We start from the raw sequence: 23,818 nt of genomic DNA, 5'->3' as shown, positions 1-23,818 counted from the left end.
CAAAGACTATCAGCAAATGGCCCTGGCTTTAGTGCTGTTATCATATGATGCATGGTAACCTCTGGGCTGAGGTTTCGAATTCCCAGGGCAACCTTCCCAAAGCGTTCCATGAACATTCTTAACGACTCCCCCTTTTCTTGTCTTATATTCACCAAAGCAATCGAGGTTAAATGATGGGGACGACTAGTTGCGAACTGAGCTCCAAATTTTTCCACCAATGTATCAAAACAATCTATGCTCAAGGGTGGAAGGCGTGTGAACCAACTTAACGCTGTCCCTTTTAACGTTGTAGGGAACACTCTGCACATAATAGCATCGTTCCATGTATATAGACTGATTTGCGTGGTATATACCGCGACATGTTCATCAGGGTCCGTGCTTCCGTCATACTTGTCAATAGTTAAACTTCTCCAATTGTCAGGTAATGGAGTATCAACTATAACATCATAGAAGGGATGTTTTCTTGACGATGCTCCTGCAAAAACTTCAGAATCTCCAAGGAATCTTCTTTTCGTTTGGGAACTTTCATTATGACAAATCCTCTCATTGACTTGTGCTCTTGGCTGAACAGTTTCAAATGATGCATTCAAAACTGTCTCCTCGTGTAGTTTTCTCCTCATGCGTGCATTTTCAGCTCTTAACATACTCAGCTCTTCTTCATTACTCTTTTTTAACGTCTCGAACTCCTTCTGCAGCTGCACCAACATTGTCATTGGCATGCCGATATTATCTACTTGCTCTCCTTGTCCTTCTCTCTGATCCATCTTGTCTTCTACCTTTCTTTCTGACTAGTTCTCGGCCCCACGGTGGGCGCCAAAATGTTCTTACAAAAAGGGACCAAGAACACTCGAACCGAAACGACAAGATGGCCTTTACACAAATCTTCTGATTTCGGGCTATACTCTCGGTTTGCTATCAGGCTGGATTACTTCTTGTGTTCCTCTCGGCTGCTTCTCTCGGCAATTTATCTCGGCTGCTCCTCGCGGCTACTCCTTTCGGTTGGTGTTCCTCACAAGTGGGGGGATGTACCTGCAAGTCGCTCCGATGCCAAAGTCAGAGACAATGTAATGGTTTTTCAGATAAAATCAATCTTACCTTTTTCTTGTGTTGACTTCCTATTTATAGGGTTTCGTTGATGGGCCTTCTACAGTACTTTTGGACTTTCTTCTCACACCTTTTTATTACTTTTACACCCCCTTGTGCAAGTTCCTTATATTATCCTTTCAGGTTTCGGTCCAGACCTTTCGGTTTTAATTTAACACTTTGATTATTGAACATGTAGTTCTCGGCATGTAGTTCTCGGCCTATATCTCTCGGTTTTAGGCTACCAGTACAAAAAGTATTTAAAGTTAGTTGAGATATTGTCATGGTTGATTATTGTCGAAAATTAATTAAACATTGAAAATGTTATCACAGTTTTTTTTCTCAAATAAATACACATATTAATCTAAATTCTTGTATGATTAATCATAATATATTCATAAAACATGTATTATGTGCATTTTTATATATGTAAATTTGAATATTTTTACAAATGGTTAGAAATAAAAATTATTTATGCATTCATTATTAAAAAAAAAAAGCGGAACTTAAATAAAGATAGGTAAATTTTTAATTAAAGATAACTAAAATTTTGAGGGGCTTAAGAAAAAAATTACTATTATTTTATGCTCGTAATTAGTTAGAATTTGAGAAAAAAAACATTCTGTTAAGTGTTTTGACCATGAGTAATAATCATGTGTTCAAATGTTGATGTGAAATATAAGGAAATTTAGGATAGGAGAATTTATTGACTTTGAGATTAGTATCTATCATATATTGCTAATATATATTATTACTCTTCCTCTTATTTGAAATATTTAAAGTATGAATTTTTTTATTATTAAAAAGAGTTTATAATTCCTATAAGAATATAATATGTTAGATGTAGATGATAAAGTGAGTGGAGGCAAACCCACCAATCTGTTTTTTTTTTTTAAATAATTTTTTTTATATTTTTTAATTAAAATTGATGGTGATGAATATTTTTTATAAAATTTTATTTATATTAATTTTATTTATATATTATTTAATTCATTGAAATATTGTTGATATTTATTTTATTTTATTTAGTAAATATTTTTTTTATTAAAATGTTAAAGTTTAATTCAATTTTATTGTTTTCCATTTTGATTATTTAACCAGAGTTCGATTTCAATAATTACAACAAAATAAATAAATCTAAAATAAAAAAAATTATATTTTTATTTTGAAAAATAATAGACCCTAACTCATTCTATGACAAAAAGGATTACTAAGTTTAGTATAACATTAACGGATCGTCAATAACAAATTAGACTAAAATTTATTAAATTAGCTCGTTTTGTCGCATCTAATTGTATCTAATTTCTATTTGTATGTAATTCTTATTTAAAAGATTCTTATATACAAGAGATAGAAGGAATAAATTTAAATATTTTATTTAAAATTTGTGATTTTACTTGAAATCGATAAATTAACTAATTTACTAAACAACTATTCATATTGAAAATGATATGTAAATTATTATTTGTTTATAAATATTTATGTTTATTGTGTTTGATTTTAAACTTATTCTTATTTTCCCGTGAATAAATTTCGCGCACACCATATCCATGAGGGAGCCTCGGTCGGTCGGGAGCTGGAGCCAAGGGAAGTTCTGGAAATACGTGGCCATGAGGTCAACAAAGGGGGAAGTGGAATCAGGAACCAATCCCCTAGGGGTAGTCTGCGAATGAAGGGGCTGGGGGAAGTGGCGGAACCAAGCACCCTTCCACGGAGGTCAATAAGAGTATGGCCCTCTCAGGTAAGGGACTCTGCCTCAAAAGCTGGAACTTTTTCTGCAACTATCTCTGATGGGGTTACAACCATTTGTAACTCAAGGTTCCGGGACCTGGACGTAACGGAGGAACCACTTAAGTTGTGGGAGATGGGCAAACAGATGGGAATTGTATGTCGTAGGATAGAAGAAGAGGTTGTGAAGGAATATCAGAGTATGGAAGCGAGAGATGTAGAGTTCGCACAGCAGCTAGAAGAAGGGGTAACAAAAGGTTTCCTATGCTGATAGTTAGCTTGAACATTCGAGGTCTGGGGGGAGGAACAAAAAGCAGATATCTGAAAAATTTGATCTCAAGAGAAGGAGCAGAGTTTGTTTGCATTCAAGAAACGAAATTGAAGGGGCTCACCGATGCTAGATGTTTTGCTTTGTGGGGGGATAATAGAATCGGGTGGATTCACTATGAAGGTGAAAATGGTGGTGGAAGCTTGCTGTCCATGTGGCACAAAGATATGTTCTGCTATGAGAGTCATGTGATGGGGAAGGGATTCATAGTTATCTTTGGCCAACATCTCCGGTCTTCACGTAAGTGTGTTATTGTTAATATCTACTCAGCCTGTAGTCTAAGAGAAAAGAAGATTCTCTGGGAGGAGATAACTGGTATTAAAGGGGCGTCACAGGAGTCAGTTTGGTGTCTCTGTGGTGACTTTAATGCTGTTAGAAGCAGACGGGAAAGGAAAGGTGCTAGTAGTCAGGGTGCAGCTGCAAGTGGCCAAACGAGCGAGATAAATGGTTTCAATTGTTTTATCGAATCTAATATGCTTCTGGATCTCCCTATAGTAGGGAAAGCTTTCACGTGGTTTAGAGCAAATGGGTCGGCTATGAGCAGGCTTGATAGAATCCTAGTCACCGAGGAGTGGTTGAGCTTATGGCCAAACTGCAAACAATATGTCCAACAGAGGGAAGTGTCTGATCACTGTGCTTTGGTGGTGAAGACCTTGGACAAGGACTGGGGACCCAAGCCCTTTCGAAACATCGATGCCTGGCATATGGATAGAGGGTTCAATGGGATGGTGAAGGGAAAGTGGCAATCTTATCCAGCCCAAAGGAATGCCATCTTGAACCTTAAGGTTAAGTTGAAGCTGCTCAAAGGGGACTTGAAAATCTGGAATAGAGAAGTGTTCGGCAATCTTAATACCATTAAGAATGGTATCCTGCGCGAAATCGAGGCCTTTGACAATCAAGATAAGGATGGAGGTTCGGTGGTTAGGGGGAGGATGGAGAGACTGGATTTACTGAACCAGCTAGGGGAGGTTGACAGAAAGATAGACTCCCTCATTAGTCAAAAAGCAAGAGCTTGTTGGTTCAAGTACGGTGACTCGTGTACAAAATTTTTTCATTCCTCATTGAGATGGAGAAGGCTTAGAAACGAAGTAAAAGGTGTTGAGGTTGGGGGCCAGTGGTGTGAGGAGCCTGCTACGGTTCGAGCAGAGGCTAAGAAGTTGTTTGAGAACAGGTTCAAAGCAACAAGGGATTTCGGGGTTAGACTTGATGAAGTGGAGTTCAAAACAATCTCCCTAGAAGACAACCTGTTTCTTATTTCTGGTTTTAAGGAAGATGAAGTCAAGGAAGCGGTGTGGCATTGTGAAGGTTCAAAGAGTCCAGGACCCGACGGGTTCAACTTTAACTTTATTAAGGAAAGCTGGGAGTTTCTAAAAGACGAGTTTGTTAAGGCCTTGGCTGTGTTCCATGATACAGGGTCTATTCCTAAGGGCTGTAATGCATCCTTCATAGCTTTGGTTCCAAAGGTGAAGGACCCCTGTTCGCTGGAGCAGTATCGACCCATCTCGTTAGTGGGGGCTCTATACAAAGTTATAGCAAAGGTGTTGGCTGAAAGAATAAAGAAAGTGTTGAACCCCGTTATTGATGAATGTCAATCTGCTTTCTTAAAGGGGAGAGGGATCTTAGATAGTGTACTCATGGCTAATGAGGTGGTAGAGGATCTCAGAAGGCGTGAGAGGAGTGGTCTATGCTTGAAGGTGGACTTTGAAAAAGCATATGACTCGGTGCGGTGGGAGTTTATGTACGATATGCTCTACAAAATGGGTTTCCACTGTAAGTGGGTGACGTGGATACGAGGCTGCATGGAATCGGCCTCAGTGTCCGTTTTAGTTAACGGGAGCCCTACGGAGGAATTCAAACCATCCAGAGGTTTGAGGCAAGGTGACCCGCTAGCCCCGTTCCTCTTCATTGTGGTAGCGGAAGGCCTAGCTGGGCTTGTTAGGCAAGCGAACAAGGCCAACTTGCTATCGGGTGTTAAGTTCGGCAGAGGAGAGGAGGAGATTAGCATCATGCAATTCGCAGACGACACACTCTTCCTCTGTGAAGCGTCTTACAGCAATGTTGTTGCCGTGAAGGCGATCCTAAGGGGGTTTGAACTAGCATCAGGCCTGAAGGTAAATTTCCATAAGTCAAAGATTGCAGGTGTGAATGTGGATAACTTTGCCCTGTTAAGCTATGCAAAAACCCTGAGTTGTGCCCAGATGGGAGTCCCGTTTAAATATCTTGGTTTAGAAGTGGGGGGGAATCCAAGGAAGGTGAAGTTCTGGGAACCGGTGCTAACCAAGCTTAAAGCTAGACTCAATGTCTGGAAAGGAAGATTTTTGTCAATGGCAGGGAGAATTTGCCTTATCAAATCGGTCATCTCAGCGATTCCGCTTTTCTATCTCTCTATCTTCAAAGCACCGGAATCCATATATAAAAGCATTATCAGCATTCAGCGAAGATTCTTGTGGGGATGGGGGAAGGAGAAAAGGTCGATACCCTGGGTTAGCTGGGAAAATGTATGCAAACCGAAGGAGGAGGGTGGTCTGGGGATCAGAGATATTCGGAAGTTTAACTATGCCCTCCTAGCCAAGTGGAGATGGCGGATGGTATCGGAAGAAAAGGGGAGGTGGAAAGACTTATTGATCTCAAAGTATGGGATGAATCTGGATCGTTCGCTTGGTCCAGTGAAATTCCAATCATGGTGGTGGAGAGATTTGAAAAAAGTGTGTACAGAGGGAGAAGGAGGAGGGTGGTTCAAAAATCAACTTGTATGGAAGGTAGGAGGCGGTGAAAAAGTGAACTTCTGGGAGGATGTGTGGATCGGTAATATCAACCTCAAAACCCTCTACCCAAGGTTGTTCTCCTTATCTTTGGACCAGGGCCTAATGGTGAGTGAGGTTGGGGAGTGGGTAAACGCTGCTTGGAGGTGGGACTTAAGGTGGAGAAGGGCTAGGTATGAATGGGAATCACCGTTGGAAGCAAACCTTGTCCAACTCCTATCCCGTGTAAGTCCGTCCAGGGGTCTCAAAGACGTTCAGACGTGGGGGTGTGATGGCTCGGGGTTCTTTTCTGTCCCTTCTGCATATGAATGCTTAGCTAAACAGGATAGTAGTCCGAGCCATGAAGTTTTTGAGCATCTGTGGAGAATCAAAGCCTTCCCCAATACAATAACAACTGCTTGGAGAGTCCTCCTAGGTAGGATCCCAACCAGAGTTGATTTGAGGAGGAGAGGAGTGTTGCTTAACACAATCTTATGTGAGTTTTGTCAAACAAAGGAGGAATCCTGCCAACACATCTTCTTAGAATGCCCCTTCGCCCAGAAAGTGTGGAGGTCATGTTTTATATGGATCGGCATCTCTTTTGTGCAGCACAATGTTCTTATGATGCACTTTGAAAATTTCTTCTTGCCTCATCTGAGTAGCCAACAAAATCTCTTGTGGAAAGGAGTTTAGGCGTGTGTCGTAAGGAGCATTTGGGAGCATAGGAATTCGGTTGTTTTCAAACAAGGTGTTGTTGATGCGGAAGAGACTTTTTCGATGGCTCAACTCAAATCATGGCAATGGCTAAAGCACAGAGGTCACCGCTGTTGTTATTCTCTGGCCGATTGGATCCTAAATCCCCTTATCTGTATCAGAAGCTTTAAGTGATGGATGCTGGAAGGTGTTCTTGAGGAGAGGATTTTGAGACAGTAGGACATTCGGTCGTTCGTCCAAGTCCAGACTTTTTGGTCGTTCGCCCAAGTCCTCGAAGGTCTCGATATCGCTGTCGTTCGGCCAAGACCCTGAGTTTCCACATCTTTGTCGTTCGGCCAACGCTCCGAAGGTTTCGACCATTCGGTCGTTCGGCCTCGCCCAGTACCGGTACTCTATCCTCTTTTAAGTCGAGACCAACATCCCAGCAGGAATAGCTTCTGGAGGTGTGCTTGGGGTTCTACAAATCATCCCTAGGATACGTGTTATGCTGGTGTTATACAGTCTCAGGTCTTGGGACTGAGTTCTAACTAGCTTTAAGTTTTTGAGTTAAGTGGTGAGCCGCTTAACCTTGTTTTAATTGTTCAATGCTTAAGTAGGAGGTCTATGTATAAGGGTTGGAACACCCCTAAAGTGTTTCCTTTAATTCTATTAATTCGTTGCTGATCAAAAAAAAAAACCATATAATAGAGAAGAATAAAATTTCCAATTTAGAGAAAATATTTTTCTCTAATTAGAAAAAAAAATATTATATTATATATTTTTTAATGTTTTATTTAGTCTTCCACATTTATTTTGTAATTTTTTATAATCAGAAAATTTAGATTTATTGTGTGATAAAAAATAATAAACAGTTAATAAAAAAGTGGATGTTGGATTTAAATGAATAATGAAACAAGGAAGAATACAAATTTAATATTTTTTTATTCATCAGATTTATTTATTTTTTAATATAACAGAGGAACCATGATATGTATTACATGCTATTCTTTCTTAAGTGAATTATTTATAATTCAACAAGTGCTAGTTAATTAAGAGAAGCTGATCCATCTTCTTTCATATATATATATATATATATATATATATATATATATATATATATATATATATATATATATATATATTTTAAAACATAGTTTTAGGTTGACAAATTCAAATAATTAGCTTATAATAGATAACTTATTTTAGTCAAACTAGAAATCGTTGGTAAGACACAATGTTTTAATGTTGTAATTTCCATTAGCTTTCCTAAGTAATTTGTTTATAAAAAAATTTGTAATTTATAATTACATTTATTGATTTTTTCTTTCAACTTTTATTAATTATCTTAAAATCAATTACAATAATAATTGTTTTCAAAATGAAGAGAACGACTTTTTAGTCAATCAGTTTAGGATTTAGGGTTTAAGATTCGTTGTAAACTTGGATTTGGATAGTATTTATAAAAGGCCCTCCGATACTCAAGTAAGATTTTGATAATGTACCTGATCTTAAAATCTATGTGTTATTGAGTCAAATTAAAATGTATTATTCAGATGATTGATTAGTCTCATTATCTATTTTAGATATAATAATTTTAATAGTGTCTGATAAAATACCTAACTCAAACTCCAAATTCCAAGTACTTGACCTCCAAGTATCGTTCGAACCCAATTCATATAATAATAATTATTATTATATGCACAGTAAATTGTTAAAATAATATAGTGTGTGGTTCACCTCAAATGCAATCTAATGCGGATTTTTCCTTTTGTGTATAGCACAAAGTAGCAAAACTATTGAAGTTATAATAGTTATGAATAAATAAAATATAAACACATAGCCTATTAATATAGAATAATCTTTAAAGTGTAATTAAAAATTATATGTTGAGTTTCTACTGTGATTTAAGCCAAGCTTCCCGAATCAAACCAAATTCTAAATTTTTGTTGGGAAAAGAAAAGAAATCAGATTAATCTACACTGAATCCACCTTCTTCCTTGCAGAATCGCTTCTGGTTCTGAGAATGGGGATTGCGTGGCTATGGAATCTGCAAAATCTGTGGCCATTCCGAGTGGACGAGTTGAGAGAATCGAAGGAACTGGTGAGGAAACTGAGGATTCCGGAACAGACGAAGCAATTCGTATACGCGGTGCGTGATTCCCAAACCCAATCCGTTGTTTACATTCTCTCTGCTTTGAATTTGTCGGAGCGATCAGCCTCCGACGCCGAGTGCCTTATCAGGGAGATCAAACCCGACGCCGTTTTGGTGCAGGCTGGGGTTTCCCCATCCTACCAGCTTCAGGCTGAAGAGTTCTCTCTTCCGTTACCGACTTCGTCTTTTGGGGTAATCAAACGTTGCTTTCTTGATAAAATTAGCAGGGACATGTATGAGAATGTTGCAGGTAACTTTGTGCTGAGGGAGATTTTCGGGACCAGTTTCCATGGCCCCTTGTTGGCTGCCAAGAAGGCATCTGAGGATGTTGGATCGTCTTTTCTTGTTATAGAATCTCCTTCTTGTTGGGGTAGTAGTAAAAGTAGTGATAATAGTGATAATGATAGCAATTCTGGGGGTGGAGTTGATCGGGGGAGTCATTTTCGAAGTTTTGTTAATAGCTTGGTTCCTCAGCAGCATGCTGCTTCTTGGGCTCCTTTGAAGAGATTTTCTCTTGATAAGGACCTTAGGGTGATGCTGGCTAAGGCTTTGTCTGGCCATTTGGATCCGCTTTTGCTTAGTGGTGCTAATGCTAGTTCTGTTTTGGTGGGGGGTGATGAGGAAATTCAGCCATCAACTAGTTATGAGACCCCGGGTTTTGCCAGGTCTATTTACCCTTTGCTTGAGGATTTGTATAGTATATTTGGTGATCTTCCCTCGCTTGGGAAGGCTCTGGCTCATGTGCAGAAGATGTTGTTGGATGTGAATAGAGGGGAGGTTCTTGACAAGAGAACTGTTTCTGAGGTCTATACTTTCAGAATTGCTGTTGAAGGGCTAAGAATTGCTCTAAACAATAAGGGTTTGAAAGGTGGGGCTAAGTCGGATAAGATTGAGTTCTCGGAGCTTCCGGTTGATGAGAAGTCGCATGCACTCTTCGCGCAGGCCATTCGGAGCCAGACTGATAAGTTTAAGACCATTGTGGCAGTGGTAGATGCTAGTGCCTTGGCTGGGCTTAGGAAACACTGGGATACTCCTCTTCCTGTTGAAGTGAAAGAGCTAGTTGCGGAACTGATCACAAATTCTGAAGGTAAAGAGGTAATGTTGAATCACAGTGACAAGAAGCGGTTGTTAACGGATAAGCCTATGGTGGCAGTAGGGGCTGGAGCGACAGCAGTTTTAGGAGCTTCATCGCTGACCAAAGTAGTCCCAGCATCAACGCTGGTGAAGGTAGTTACATTCAAAATTCCAGCATCACTTAAAATTGGTCTCAGCCAGATGCAGAAAGTCCTGGCTTTTGCCTTTGGCCAATCAAAAGTTGTGGCTCCAGGTTTTGCAACTTCAGGAGCAAAAACGTCCGGTATCATGAAGGCAGCGTTATCTGCTGAAAAGATTCGAGTTGTTACTCACAGTGTTATAGCGTCTGCTGAAAAAACCAGTATTTCAGTCATGAGAACGGCTTTCTATGAAATAATGAGGAAGCGAAAGGTGCGGCCTGTTGGGTTCTTGCCTTGGGCTACATTTGCAGGCAGTATTGGAACTTGTACAGGCTTGCTTTTGTGTGGTGATGGGATTGAGTGTGCTGTTGAGTCTGCCCCTGCAGCCCCATCAATCGCCAGTTTGGGTCGTGGGATTCAGCATCTTCAGGAGGCGTCTCAAGCAGTGATGCAAACAGAAGGAAGTAGAATCCAAGCATCAATAGAATCTCTAATAAAAAGTATAAAGAAGGCAAGGGATTGATAGACATATAGATAGATAAATAGATAATGAAATTCTTTTTTTCTGTGCAGTTGTGATTTTCTTCATAAAGTGGTGAAAATCAGAATGGTTAGAGTTCAACATATTCTTCTGTATATATCTTTTTCTCTTATAGAAATGGTCATATTTTAGGCTGCTTAAAATACATCTTTGCTATACACACACATAATGAAAGCATATACACATGTTTTCCAACTAGAGTGGGCATGAATGACTAAATAAGGAAATTCTTTTTTCTTTTCCTTATACTATTCATATTCATTTCAATCACAATTCATTCATCCTTCCCTTCATTGGTGCATGATTAAAAAAAATCTTCACATTGTGTCAACTGTCAACTCTTGAGCAGATCTCTTATCCGAGTCACTGATATACATATTGTCAAGAAGAAGACCAGCATCTGACAAATCAGTTGGTGTGCTTTCAGCACTCAGACAAAAGCCAGATTATTTTTGTGGTTTTTTTTGCTGGAACCTAAAATCCAGGCCTTTTAATACTTTAAATTTTTTATACTAAAATACTATTTAGACTGATTTGTTGACCATTAAAGGTCCTAACTTGTAAATTGATTACTTTAACTCCTAGTGATCTGAAACTCAATTTTACTGCAACATTCTGATTTTATCGAAGTGTCATCTTGATTCTGACTATTTGTTGAGAAAATGGTACCAGGAACAACGCTGCCCAACATTTTTCCCCTTCTACTACAAGAAATTCAATTCTTCTTAAGGTGAAGATAGGCAAAAACTCTCGACAGGTTAAATGTTTTTGACATTATATTATGCAAATCATGTTTTCTGCTTAGTAGCTAGAATTGCACTAAATGTAATACTTTTAAGTAGCATCTGGCAGTTATTTTAGTATCACCGTACTAATTTCATATCTTTCCTTCTGATAATTGATGCTCTGTGATTGAATGAATTATCACAAAAAAAAAGCAGCAAGTGGGCTATGACTTTGGAGTGCTCCAATACTAATGGAAAGAAGTTTGAGTGGTGCCAAGTCTTGGCATAGATGCATTTTTTCCCGTCATACTCTCACATCCTCCGCAATTTTTTCCTTTTCTCCACATGACCATTGTTTTGTTATAGCATATTTATTTTTGCACTTTTACAATATTGGTTCTAGAAACCAATATATTCCACAAGTAACTTCTGTTTTGACCTCCATTTCTTCTCACTTTGTAAGTCGATTTCTAACCTGTGTTCCATTCTTTCTTCTTCCTTTAGATTCTCTATGTTCTCCTATTTTTTATCTAATTTGTTATGCTCTCTTTTTTGGTTAATTTCACCATCATCTCTCATTTTTTTACTTCATCATTACAATGTTCTTATTGTTCCTAGATGGATGGTGATTGTGTGTGAAACTATGACTTATCATTTATCATGAATTTCTTTAATTTTGGGTTCTTTTGTTTTGTTTTTTATGTATTTCCACGTGTAGTATAAATTACTTAGTTTGTGTTATAATATTTGAAATAGTTGTGATCTCGGCTCCCACTACCTTGATGTAGCGTTTTCATAATTTGCTCTGAGATTGATAATTAGGCGTGGTGTGTCATTCTTACTGGTTAGAACACTGAAGTGAGTTGAGCATGATCAGATAGGGAGCATTCTTCAGTCCCATGCACCTTCTATAATAATATCTCTGGAGGGAACAGAATTGCATTTTTTATTCTAAAACCAATTGTTTTCTCCTCAACAATATTATTTTGTTCATCGTCCAGTTGCCGGTTCTTCTAATCATCCCTTTGATCTGATACTGTTGAGTCCAAGTTTGCTGCTGCAACCACATAGTGTTATGTTATGACCATGATTGAGCCAACAAAAATTGAAGATGAAAAACTAAATGGTCTAATCAGTCTAAGTACAATTACATAATAGGACAAAGCTATGGAAAGACAAAAGTTTTACTTCATTCAATAACCTGTGTTTTGTTATTCACCTACATGTTATATTTGTTTGTGTGAGCCAACAAGTTAGATCATTCATAATTCATTACCAATTACGTTTGCCAGAAATGGTTCATCTGAATTACACACGACAGAACTCCATAGTCTTCATGTTTTATCTAATGACATGGCATCACTAATGGTGATTATAAGCAGATTGCTGTCATCGATGCTTTACTTCATGTTCTTGGAGATTTAGATTCCAAAAGGTTACTGTTTCAACTTATCCTAATTTGTAGTCATTGATGGTATTATTCTGAATAGATTTTTAACTAAGTTTATCAACACTCTTATATTTAGAGAATATAATTGAACTTTTGTTAAATTTCTTAGACTTTTTTCAGGATTGTGACTTCTTTTGTGTGTTTTTCATCTCCCGACATTTTTTTGGCTATGCTCATTAACTAAAGCAAGATACTCCATTGTGGTTTCACAAACCTTCATCTCCAAAATTTTGAACTCTTTTTAAGTGCTTGTAGGGATGAATATTTCACTCTAGCATTCCCCTAATTTTTTTCTTTATTGAATCCCCAATTTGGTTGGATAAGTGTTTCTCCATAATTTGTTAAAGAGTTGTTTTGTCAATTACTTGAAATAGACATATTTTAACCTCAAAGGTCTTTGAGCATCAAATCCTCCCACTCCTTTATTTGTGTTTCCACACCTTTTATTGTTTTTACACGATTGTCTCCTCTAAATATGCCAATTACTTTCTGCACCTTATCAAATTTGAACATGGATTTGATTTTTATGTGAAAGGATAAAAATATCCTTAAACAAAAAGGAATGCAGATAAAAAAATACATTCCAAATCTCCTTTTTCGAAACAGGCTTCCAGATTCTTTTTAACCTATTTTTTGCATTCCATGATGAAATTTTGATTTTTGAACTCTATTCTATATTTTAATTTCCATAACACAATAATCTATTATAGATTTGCTTTTCCAAAACATATTTTTTTTTCAATTTTGGATTTTGATTTTCAGAATAAAGGGCATTTTTGGAAACTTAAAAATGTGTAGGGTGAAGATTAAAAATGGTTGAGTATAGTAAAAATTTGCCCATTTGGATCTCAAGAGATTTTTCAAAAAGAAATTTCCATGTTTATATTTAGCATCAAAATATGGATGACTGGTTGTACAAAATGTTTATTGTCACTCATTTTTTGAATCACTCATTCTCTTGCATTTGTTTATATAAAGTGTATCCAACATTTTAAATTAGAAAATAACCTAATTTTTTTTAATTTAAAAATAGAACAATTCAAGCAACCATTAATTACTCAATTTTAACATCATGTCAATTGACACTAAGTTCGTAGGAAGACGCAAACACTTTAACTTTGTGTAGAATGTGACCCACAATTCTCTTGCGCTTGGAAAAGTACTATAATACCGATGAAAAATGTATGATAAGGTAACAAAATTCAATGGTATTTTATCCATAGTCATGACTACTATTTATATCATAAAAATAATATCTCATTAGATAATAAAATTCACACAACATAGCACAAAATGACATAATAAAAAAAAAGAGAAAACACTAATGATGAATAGATAAGACATGGTGAATGTTTCACTTAAGAGTTTTAGCTAGAATATTAATATTTTGACAACGTGAGGTCTAATGAAATACTTCCTCATGCTTTTTTTTTTATTTAAGAATAAATTTATGAATAAAATAGATAAGTTAACAATTGTTATTGAATCGGTCATGTCGAAAGTTTGTACGTCAAAAGACCGAGAAGCCAAAAGGTCGAAAGAAGTAAAGAACAGGCAAAAGTGTTAGTAGAAATATTATGTGAAAAAAACGCACACAAGTGTCAGTGTTAATAAGAGACACGCATGAAAGATAAATAAAATTAATTAAGTGTTGATAATCAATTAATAAGAGATAAGTAGAAGGATTAAAATGATGTGACTCGTTAACAAGTAGTATAAATAGATAGAATGTTTAGTTCAATTTTTTAGTTTTTCTATTAAGTGATTAATACAAAGACTAACTTAAGCATCGGAGAATTCCTGCAGGTACTACATCTCATATCGAGAGAGATCATAAAGTAATTCCAAAGAAGGAGTTGATTGAGAGAAAGAATTGACTAGTAGAAAAAGCTAACTGAGAGAAGATGTTACGGAGAAACAAGAAGAGTAAAGCGGTAATGGATTCTAAGAACACTCTCTCCGACAATTTATATAAATACAATTACAATATCGTGTAAAAAAAAAGTGATTCTATTAATTATTTATTCTTTTGCTACTTAAACGAGTATTAATATTTTCTCTAATTAAAAATCATCTATGCTTATAATAAACTATTACTTTTCTATTCAATATTATTTATACCATTATATAAAGAGAAGTAACTTTCCTTTACCTTGAACAATTTCATCCTTTAATAAATAAAATATAATTTAATTATTTATTTATTTAGTAAATAATTAAATCACTTCCTTATATTTCAAAAAAGTTAAATAATTTATTTTTTAAAATATTGGTTATATAATTTTCTTAATATTATTTTTAATCACTTCCTTATATTACTATTACTCCATCACTGTCACTCATTTCACATTATCTTTAATTTTCTCCATCTTCACCAAATTTGATATTTAACCACATTTAGCAAAATAATTTTTCCTCCTTAATTTTTCAGTGCATATATAACTCCAATTCAATGATCAAATAACTTACTTACAACTCTCCAAGCATGGCTTCAAATGTTACATTTTTATTATCTGGCATAGATTTGAACTGAAATCAATCCAGAAAATAAAATCGTAATCTATTTTCGATCTTAGCTACTCTGTAGAAGATTAAGTGTTCTATTTTCCAATTATATTTAATTAAAGAAAACAAGGTATAATTGAAAAAAAAAATCATAATTGCCTTGAAATCTGAAAATTACAACAAATAAAGAAAATGAATAAATAAATAAATTACTTATAATTTAGAAATGAGAGAGCAATAGATTATATGAAAACGTTATATATATGAACGGTGTTAGAATCATACAACTGCTACATAAAAAATGAGGGTGTTTCTTCCTTCACCCCCGATCAATATTTAAAAATACAATTTTACTCCTTTTTTTAAATGATTTTTTGGAATACTTTGATGTACTCAGAGATCTCACTACATGACAGAGATCTGCTCAGAAGCACTTTGATGTACTCACAAACATTCTTGTTAACAGCTTAGCTCCACCAGAGGCTGAAATAGTACTAGAGTTCTGCTAAAAAGCCCGGGGAGGTGAGCCATATGAAGAGCCACCCTAAACGAAATATATTGAAAACACCAACATGGTAAAAATGTCAATATATTTTTTAAGCATAGTAGGCCAAAATCTGATTTACCCAATAGGAATCTTCTATCAGTATTAGACAATTATTTTATATTTTAAATTAGGCCAGTATAGGTTATAATGAGACCATTAATAGTGATTTATTACTGGTGAGATATAAAAAAAGGGTAGTTCTCTTCTCTACAGGGGAAATGAGCTCATAATAAACATATCATTCAAACCCAATCTCAAAACTGGAACCTTCTCTGCCAAAATTTAATTTCCATCCACCAAATCAATGTCTGATAAGAGAACAACCAGCCCCCACAAAAATTACAGAAAAAAACATTGAAGAATAAAAAAAGTCTCCCTTTCATGTTACAGCTATATCTTCAATTGAACATATAAAGAATTTCACATCAAAAGCTGTTGCTACCAACCAAATATTCCATCACATGATGAATGGATATAAGGTGAAATATGATTTTTTCTTTCTTACTTACTCTTTAGCTGCAGTTGTATTCAAAATCAATCTTTCCACATATCTGCAAACTCATCAGGCTCCAGAGGATTAGACATCTCATGCATTTTCCTCCTTGTCTTTGCTTTGACCTTCTTCGCAAACTTTCCAGCCTTCTTCTTTTTCTCCAAAGCTCGAACCTATCAGAACCAGCAACCAATGATACATATGCTTCTTAGTAGTAGAAAGCTTGAGAAATTCTAAGCATACACGAAAAATATATTGGTTGGTACCTGATTTGGAGATACATAGAATGGATTCTCATATAATGTTGGGCCTCCAAAACTGCCACCAAATATTTTAATTGGGTTCAAGCAGAATCGTGGACCGACCTACACAAGTAGTTTGCACACATGTAAATGAATGTTAGAAATTGAAAGATAAAAAATACATCAAGAACCAGTTTTCAGACCTCAATCAATGTCATTTTATCAAGGCCTCCCTTTGGTAATTTATCTGCTTTATTATGATGAGTAGAAATCTGCAAGGGAATAAAGATGTAGCATTCCTTAGTAGGCCACAGGCAGAAAATAAAACAATACTTTGTCATGAAAAAATCAATATTATATAGTTGGAGAAAATGAGACCATAAATGGTCGAATTAAATGAATCTTGTGAACAACTAATAGTAACAATTGTCCTCTAAAAAACTGATGCCATGAGTATAACACAAATGACTCAATCTAATGGGTTTTTGTCCTACAAAAAATGAGTAGAACTTCTATTGCAGGCTCGCACAGGAATCAAACCAAAATCAACACTTGATTCAGTCATCACTGATTTGGTGAGACTGACCATCTGTGATGCACTGATACATACTTCAATTTGTATCACATATCCGTATCCAATACTTTGGGATACTTTACCAACGATGAAGTATCTAATCTATTAAACACTAATACTTATTTTGACAATGTCTAATAAATGTGATTTCAATTTGGATTCACACAATTGTAATTATATATTTATTATGTTTTTATACATTTTTCAATACTTATATGTCACGCATAGTACCTTAAATATTCAAAAACAAGTGTATTGCCATATCAGGTATGCATCATATCCAATATCGTGCCCATGCATCATAGCAGACCATAATTAAATGAATGAAGTTGATCAGTAAACGAAACATTACATGCACCATAGTTTAACCTTTGAGCTTATGAAACAATACCATACTGGAACATCCAAAATGTTTTACACTGGTAGTAGATAAAAATTTAAACTCATTATAATAGTCCAATATCCTCAATCTTAAAAATTGTTGTGGTTAAGCATTCTTTACATCATATTGAAGTCTATTTATTAAGGAACCCAAAAACTAATCCTTCAAATTGAAATGTATAGATAGAAACTTAAGTTCATTCCTCGGTAATGTTTATAAGAAACTAAAGGTTAAAAATGCTCGACCCAAACTTCACTTCAATCATTAACCTGTGGCTAAAAAAGCAATCAACATATTTATAATCACAATGTATACACATAATTTCTTTAGAGGTAGGTAGAAAGGAGACCCCAAACAACAATCTTCAAATTAAGGAACCCATAAATTCTTTAAAGGACAATGCTAATACAAACACAAACCTGGTAATTACGGAACCATATATGGTCATCAGCTATTGAGAAAACAAAAACATGATCATGGAAGGGCTTAGCTTTTCTATGGTCCTTTGGTATTTCGAATATCTGAACAAAAAAAGAAAGAAATAGTATATCAGAAATTATCAATTACAGCAGACATACAACAGTATTAGAAATAGAGAGAACTGTACACAGAAATATATGCATTAAACAGAACTCACAGCTTACTCAATCTAAACTATGTAATAATAGATGGACATATAATAACATTAATTGAATTTTCTCCAATCAGAAACAACAAATTGAGAAAATACTCCTAGGAAGAAACATGACAACCACAATGTAAGATCCCAATAACATCAGGAAAGAGCACATGAAGCAGATCATAATTAGACTGGAAATTCATGGAGGCAACATCATGAATCAACAAACTAAGATGAAACCATCAAGCTAACCTTTACCTTGTATATGAAATGGCACATATGAGAGTAATCAACTTAAGTTTTACTCGGATGAAACTAGGTGGACAAAGATGAAAAAACTTGCAAGGAAAGAAACAGACCACATACCTGTAACAACATCTCCTTTAACAGTTTCCAATGTGCATCTTTTTCAAAATTTGCAGAAAACGTCAAAAGAGGACGGGAACCTTTTAGGTGATTTCCCGTTAGCTTCAACTCCTCCATAGTATGCACTGAAAAGCAGTGGTGGAAAAAGTATATAAAAAAATTGGGTGGGAGAGAGAGAGAGAAACACAAAATCATAATTCACTGGGAAGAATGACCAGTGATGCCTAGAGTATACAGACATCAGAACTCTACATGATCAGAGCAAGCAAATTAGTATTATATAAACATTACGACAATGATCAGATCAGAATATTACCCGCACTAACTAGAAATTTTACAGATGGGCCACTGGGGCATTTGGCCATCCAGAGATAAAGATCTTTTTGCTTCCTGCACTGAAATTGATGCATAGAAAATGAGAGGAGAAGACACTAATCAGAATATAACAAGTTGACCAGACACAAACTCATGACTACCATATCATAGTTAAATAGCATCAACATTTGTAACCAAGAAACGAATCCCTCTACCTACAAGCATGCTTTAGATTTTCCAAATAGCAAACATAATGCAAATACTAGTCTAGAGAACAGCACAACACATCAATCCTAAATCGAAGTAACACGGCACTGAAAAACCTTGTGGCATATAAATAAAATACCTCAAAAAATAAACACGAGGAGCAACTTTTGAGCTCAACAAGCTCGTTCAGGGTGGCGCCTTTAGTTTCCTTTGATTCAACCTTGTTATCCTTCTTGCAATGCGGCAAAAGTGACACCAAGTTCAACATCAAATGCCGGTACCTACAAATGAATGGAAAATAAATACTCCGCCCAAAAAAATACCATTATAATATACAAAAACTGACTCACTGCACAAGGTTTCTCTGTTCTTAAACTTTGCCCGCGAGCAAGCGGGCAGTCGAGCGGCCGGCACTTGCGATGTTTAATCGAGCAAGCGGGCGTTCGGCCAATGCTGGCAATGTCATCGAGCAAGTTTGGTGGGTGGTCGGCCGGCACTTGCGATGTTTAATCGAGCAAGCGGGCAGTCGGCCAATACTTGCAATGTCATCGAGCAAGTTTGGTCGGCCGGCACTTGTGATGTTAATCGAGCAAGCGGGCAGACGAGCGGCCGGCACTTGCGATGTTTAATTGAGCCAGCGGGCGTTCGGCCAATGCTGGCAATGTCATCGAGCAAGTTTGGGGGGTGGTCGGCCGACACTTGCGATGTTAATTGAGCAAGCGGGCAGTCGAGCGGCCGGCACTTGCGATGTTTAATCGAGCAAGCGGGCGTTCGGCCAATGCTTGCGATGTCATCGAGCAAGTTTGGTGGGTGGTCGGCCGGCACTTGCGATGTTAATCGAGCAAGCGGGTAGTCGGGCGGCCGGCACTTGCGATGTTTGATCGAGCAAGCGGGCGTTCGGCCAATACTTGCAATGTCATCGAGCAAGTTTGGTGGGTGGTCGGCCGGCACTTGCGATGTTAATCGAGCAAGCGGGCAAGTGACGAAAAAATAGAGTAATACAAACTATAAACGAAAAACACAAAATCTATTTTTTTTTTTGATCAGCAACGAATTAATAGAATAAAATGAAACACTTTAGGGGTGTTCCAACCCTTATACATAGACCTCCTAATTAAGCATTTAGCAGTTAAAACAAAGATAAGCGGCTCCCCACTTAGCTCAAAAACTTAAAGCTCGGGTACATCATCGCGAGGCCGAACGACCGAATGGTCGAAACCTTCGAAAGATGGCCGAACGACCGAGATGTCGAGACCCTCGGGGACATGGCCGAACGACAGAGATGTCGAGACCTTCTAGGACTTGGACGAACGACCGAGAAGTCAAGACCTTCCCGTACGACCGAATGTCAAGACCTACACTTTGACAAGTCATGGGGTTTGTATTAGATTGTACCTGTAACTGATGCGCCTAGAGCAAGTGACCAAAACCTTCTCTTTGTTCCTGAATATTGGTGAACCAACGTTGCTGTCGTCGACTTCATCATTGACTAGACTCTTATCCTTCCAACCCAAAAGGGTCCTCGTTGGTCTCTCTGGAGCAGCATCTTCCTTTTTGGGCTGTGCAACAAGTTCACTACTCTCACTGTGCTTTCTCTTCTTCCCCATTTTTTTGCTTCAAAAACTGACACACCCAATAACCATAATCACAAAAACATAAAAAATTGACAACGACCCTTTAGAAAGGAGTGCGCCAGAGTATAAACGCACCTGCGGAGGAAAGAGATGATAGAGAAACTGGTTTGGGCTTTCGCCGGCGGTGGCGACGAATAATTGAATGAATGAGCTGTGGCAATGGCGGCAAAGGGTTTATGCTTAAGTTGGGCCCTTTATAAACCGGTTTCGGCCCTTTTGGGATATGCTTATGAAAAGACTATTTCTTGGCAGTTTCTTTCTGCACCCCTACATTCTTCTTCCTACACCCCCATAAGGTTGAGCAAAGACAAAAGTGTCCCTATATAAATTGTTCATTTTTTTGTATTCCAGATTATGAAATCCGGTAAATTTTCGGTAATCTCACGGATTAATGCTTTCGGTAGTACATGAATAGTAGTGTTAATCCAAAATAAAAAATGCAAAACATTCATAATTGAAAAACCATTTCGGATCCGTCAATCTGTAATTCAAAATATGCATTCCGGATTCAGAAATCCATAATTGAAAAAAATCATTCCAGATTCACCAATCCGTAATAGAAATTAGGCTTCTGGATTCAGCAATCCGGAAATCAATAATTTATGCAAACTTTGCTTCTGGAACACCCCTCATCCAGAATGCAACATGATTCACTTCTGGATTGATGAATCCGTAGCACACTCCCAGATCCCAAAATTGTGGGGGTCAATTTTGGAATTTACAAAATTATCGGAGGGCAGAAAGAAAAATGTAAGGGTATCACCCATACAAAACTTGAAAATATTTTTTATCCTTTTTTATCAGTCTCATAAATTTATACAATCCAGAATCAATTTAAAAAATTATATATATTCGAGATTATATAATCCAAAACTTAATATCGGATTCAAAAATAACTTACGAGTTATGTAATCTGAAATTTTAAATTTTCAAAAGCTACTTTCAAATTCATAAAAGATTTTTAAATTATATAATCTAGAAATTAATCTGTTATCTAAAAAAAACTTTCAAAATCCAAAAGCTAATCTTATATTAAAAAAATTTCTGAATTATGTAATTTAGAAATTAATCACGCATGTGAAAAAAGGCTTCCAGATTTTAATCTCATATTAGAAAAAGGACTTTCAAATTACGTAATATAGAATATTATAGAATGACAATTTTGGAATACAAAAATTTATGGAAGTGAGAGAAGACGTATGGAGGTGTAGGAAGAAGCAGTCTTACTACCCGCTTGCAGAAAGTTAAGTTCTGGGCCGTCCCGTTTCTATTTCTTGGGCTTCATTAGGTATGTTGACTCATGTTGGATCCTACTATTTACAATCCTTTTTTGTGAAATGCAGCCCCTTTTGTTGCTTTTCATTTAAAATGACATATTATTACCGCATTTTTCCCTTTCAAAACTATTTATCTTCTTTGCATTCTCTTTCATATCTCACATTAACTTTTATGCTTTCACTGCCAAGCTCGCAACAATGCAATGCTTCTTCTTGAATAAATATAAATTGAGATTAAGTTTGTTTTCTCCGATTAAATTAAACTATTTTCCACTCTTTTAATGTTATCCTTTTTTTTGGAAAAAATTTGGTTGAAAATGTCACCTTAAAAAATAATTTCATAAACATTTTTTTATTTCTTACATTCTGAAAAATATTTTACAAAACACTAATGATTTTCATGTTATCAAAAGAATCATCTAACTTTTAAGAAAGCCAAAACTTATTTGGAAAAGTACATTTCGAAATCTATAAATTAGAAGATTGCAGTGAGTAATCCAAATATTTTATTTACCTTATTTCTAAAACATTTGTATCCATTTGTTATTTCAAAATGTACTTTACAGAACGATATTTTATTTACATAACATTATAAAAAATACTCTCCAAAATTGGAATTAAGAAAGAGAAAATAAGTGCCAGTAGATCATTTTAAATAAAATAATTGAAATTTTAGTACAATTAGAAAAAAAAATTATTGAAGCCTCCAAGTTTTATAATTTCCATCAATTTATGACATTAATTAAGATGAAAGTACAAACAAGGGTGCATTGGATTATAGGAATTGAACACATGTAAGCAAGTTTACACTAACTCATGCATCATACTCAATCAACCAAACCAAACTATATACTTAATTATAATTATTAGGGTTTTCTTAAGATGATATTCGATTAAATTTTCAATAGTTTATAAAAAGAAGTTCTATGATACAAATCCATTAAAATATAAATCACAAATGAAAGTGTTATAATATGGTTTTGGAAAACATGAAACAAAATCAGTTTGAAAAGGTGAGATCTTCACTCACTTTATTTTTTTTTTAAATGTAAAAAGAAAACAACAACACCCTTTGTGGGCTTGTTTTTCTTTGTTCATGTCTTTCCTCTATAATTTGGTGGAAACGCTTACTAGATTTCATCAATAATTGGAACACTTTTGTCATTGTTTGTGTTACTTTTGCTGCTAGACAAATTAGCAAGCTGGAATTGGTTCTCTTAGAGTTTGTGGATCTTAAAGCAAAGGCAACATATTTGGCCATGATTCACTGTTTTTAATTTGGGGCCACCCACATGTTTGCTTTCCAAGGTTGAAGTAGCTCTTTCATCTAAAGAACCCTTTTCCCTTTAATGCTACACATCATGATTATATGTAAAGACTATTTTTAGTAACACAGATGATATATTAATGATTTTTAACATGAAATGCATGCCTATTGTTCCTGCTAGGGAGATGGGACCTAGAGAACTATTGAAGTCTTCTTCTCCTTCCTTCGGTCGGTCAGGTGATTGGGTAGTGAGCTGGGGTTCTTCTCGCCCTCCTGCTTCCCCTTCGGCCCTCGGCCTCGGCTATACACCGGATGGTGGGGGTACCTGCGAAGGCACTCCGACGCTCAAGTCAGTAAAGCGGGTGGTCAGCTCTCAGAGTGATAAATGACATACCTTACTCCTTGGGATGCATGCTATTTATATTATTCTAGTGGGCCTACCTTGTTGGACCCGTTTATCGAGGTGGATACAGCTTAGGGTTGCATTACCTAATTCTTGATGATGGATTAGCTTCACTGATCTCGGTTTGAGCGTTAATTGTAATGGGACTCGGCCATCGGCCAAAGTCTCGTGGTGAGGGCCGGCCATCGGCCAAATACCCGTGGCCTTCGGCCTTATCAGTTGAGTCTTCAACGGTCTCGGTCGCTCGGCCAAGTCTTATAAGGTCTCGCCCTCTCGGCCAAGTCTTATAAGGTCTCGCCCTCTCGGCCAAGTCTTCTAAGGTCTTGGCCTCT

At 36.4% G+C, this 23,818-nt stretch overlaps 2 protein-coding genes across 3 annotated transcripts; one reads left to right on the top strand and one right to left on the bottom strand.

Annotated features, from left to right (window-relative positions):
- The first annotated feature begins 8,490 nt into the window (after positions 1-8,490).
- Positions 8,491-10,623, top strand: LOC137827946 (uncharacterized). 2 transcript variants are annotated; one of them, XM_068634337.1, is made up of 2 exons: positions 8,506-8,722; positions 8,953-10,623. In XM_068634337.1, exon 2 carries the CDS (start codon positions 8,957-8,959, stop codon positions 10,460-10,462), a length of 1,506 nt encoding a protein of 501 aa, XP_068490438.1. In that variant the 5' UTR covers positions 8,506-8,722; positions 8,953-8,956; the 3' UTR covers positions 10,463-10,623. The 2 variants fall into 2 exon arrangements, with proteins under 2 accessions (XP_068490432.1, XP_068490438.1); XM_068634331.1 differs by having other exon boundaries at positions 8,491-10,623.
- A 5,340-nt stretch (positions 10,624-15,963) lies between these two features.
- Positions 15,964-20,715, bottom strand: LOC137814717 (ribosome biogenesis protein BRX1 homolog 1-like). Its single transcript, XM_068617635.1, has 9 exons — positions 20,615-20,715; positions 20,301-20,528; positions 19,045-19,186; positions 18,700-18,778; positions 18,384-18,508; positions 17,818-17,919; positions 16,646-16,714; positions 16,467-16,565; positions 15,964-16,373 (listed from the first exon to the last, which is right to left on the bottom strand). The coding sequence occupies exons 2-9, from the start codon at positions 20,510-20,512 to the stop codon at positions 16,242-16,244; spliced, it is 960 nt and encodes a 319-aa protein (XP_068473736.1). The 5' UTR covers positions 20,513-20,528; positions 20,615-20,715; the 3' UTR covers positions 15,964-16,241.
- Positions 20,716-23,818: the final 3,103 nt, after the last annotated feature.

Source organism: Phaseolus vulgaris, chromosome 11 (genome assembly GCF_000499845.2).
Source record: "Phaseolus vulgaris cultivar G19833 chromosome 11, P. vulgaris v2.0, whole genome shotgun sequence".
NCBI lineage: Eukaryota > Viridiplantae > Streptophyta > Magnoliopsida > Fabales > Fabaceae > Phaseolus > Phaseolus vulgaris.
Note: the sequence above shows the minus strand (reverse complement) of the source record. Positions and strands in the feature narration are given on the sequence as shown.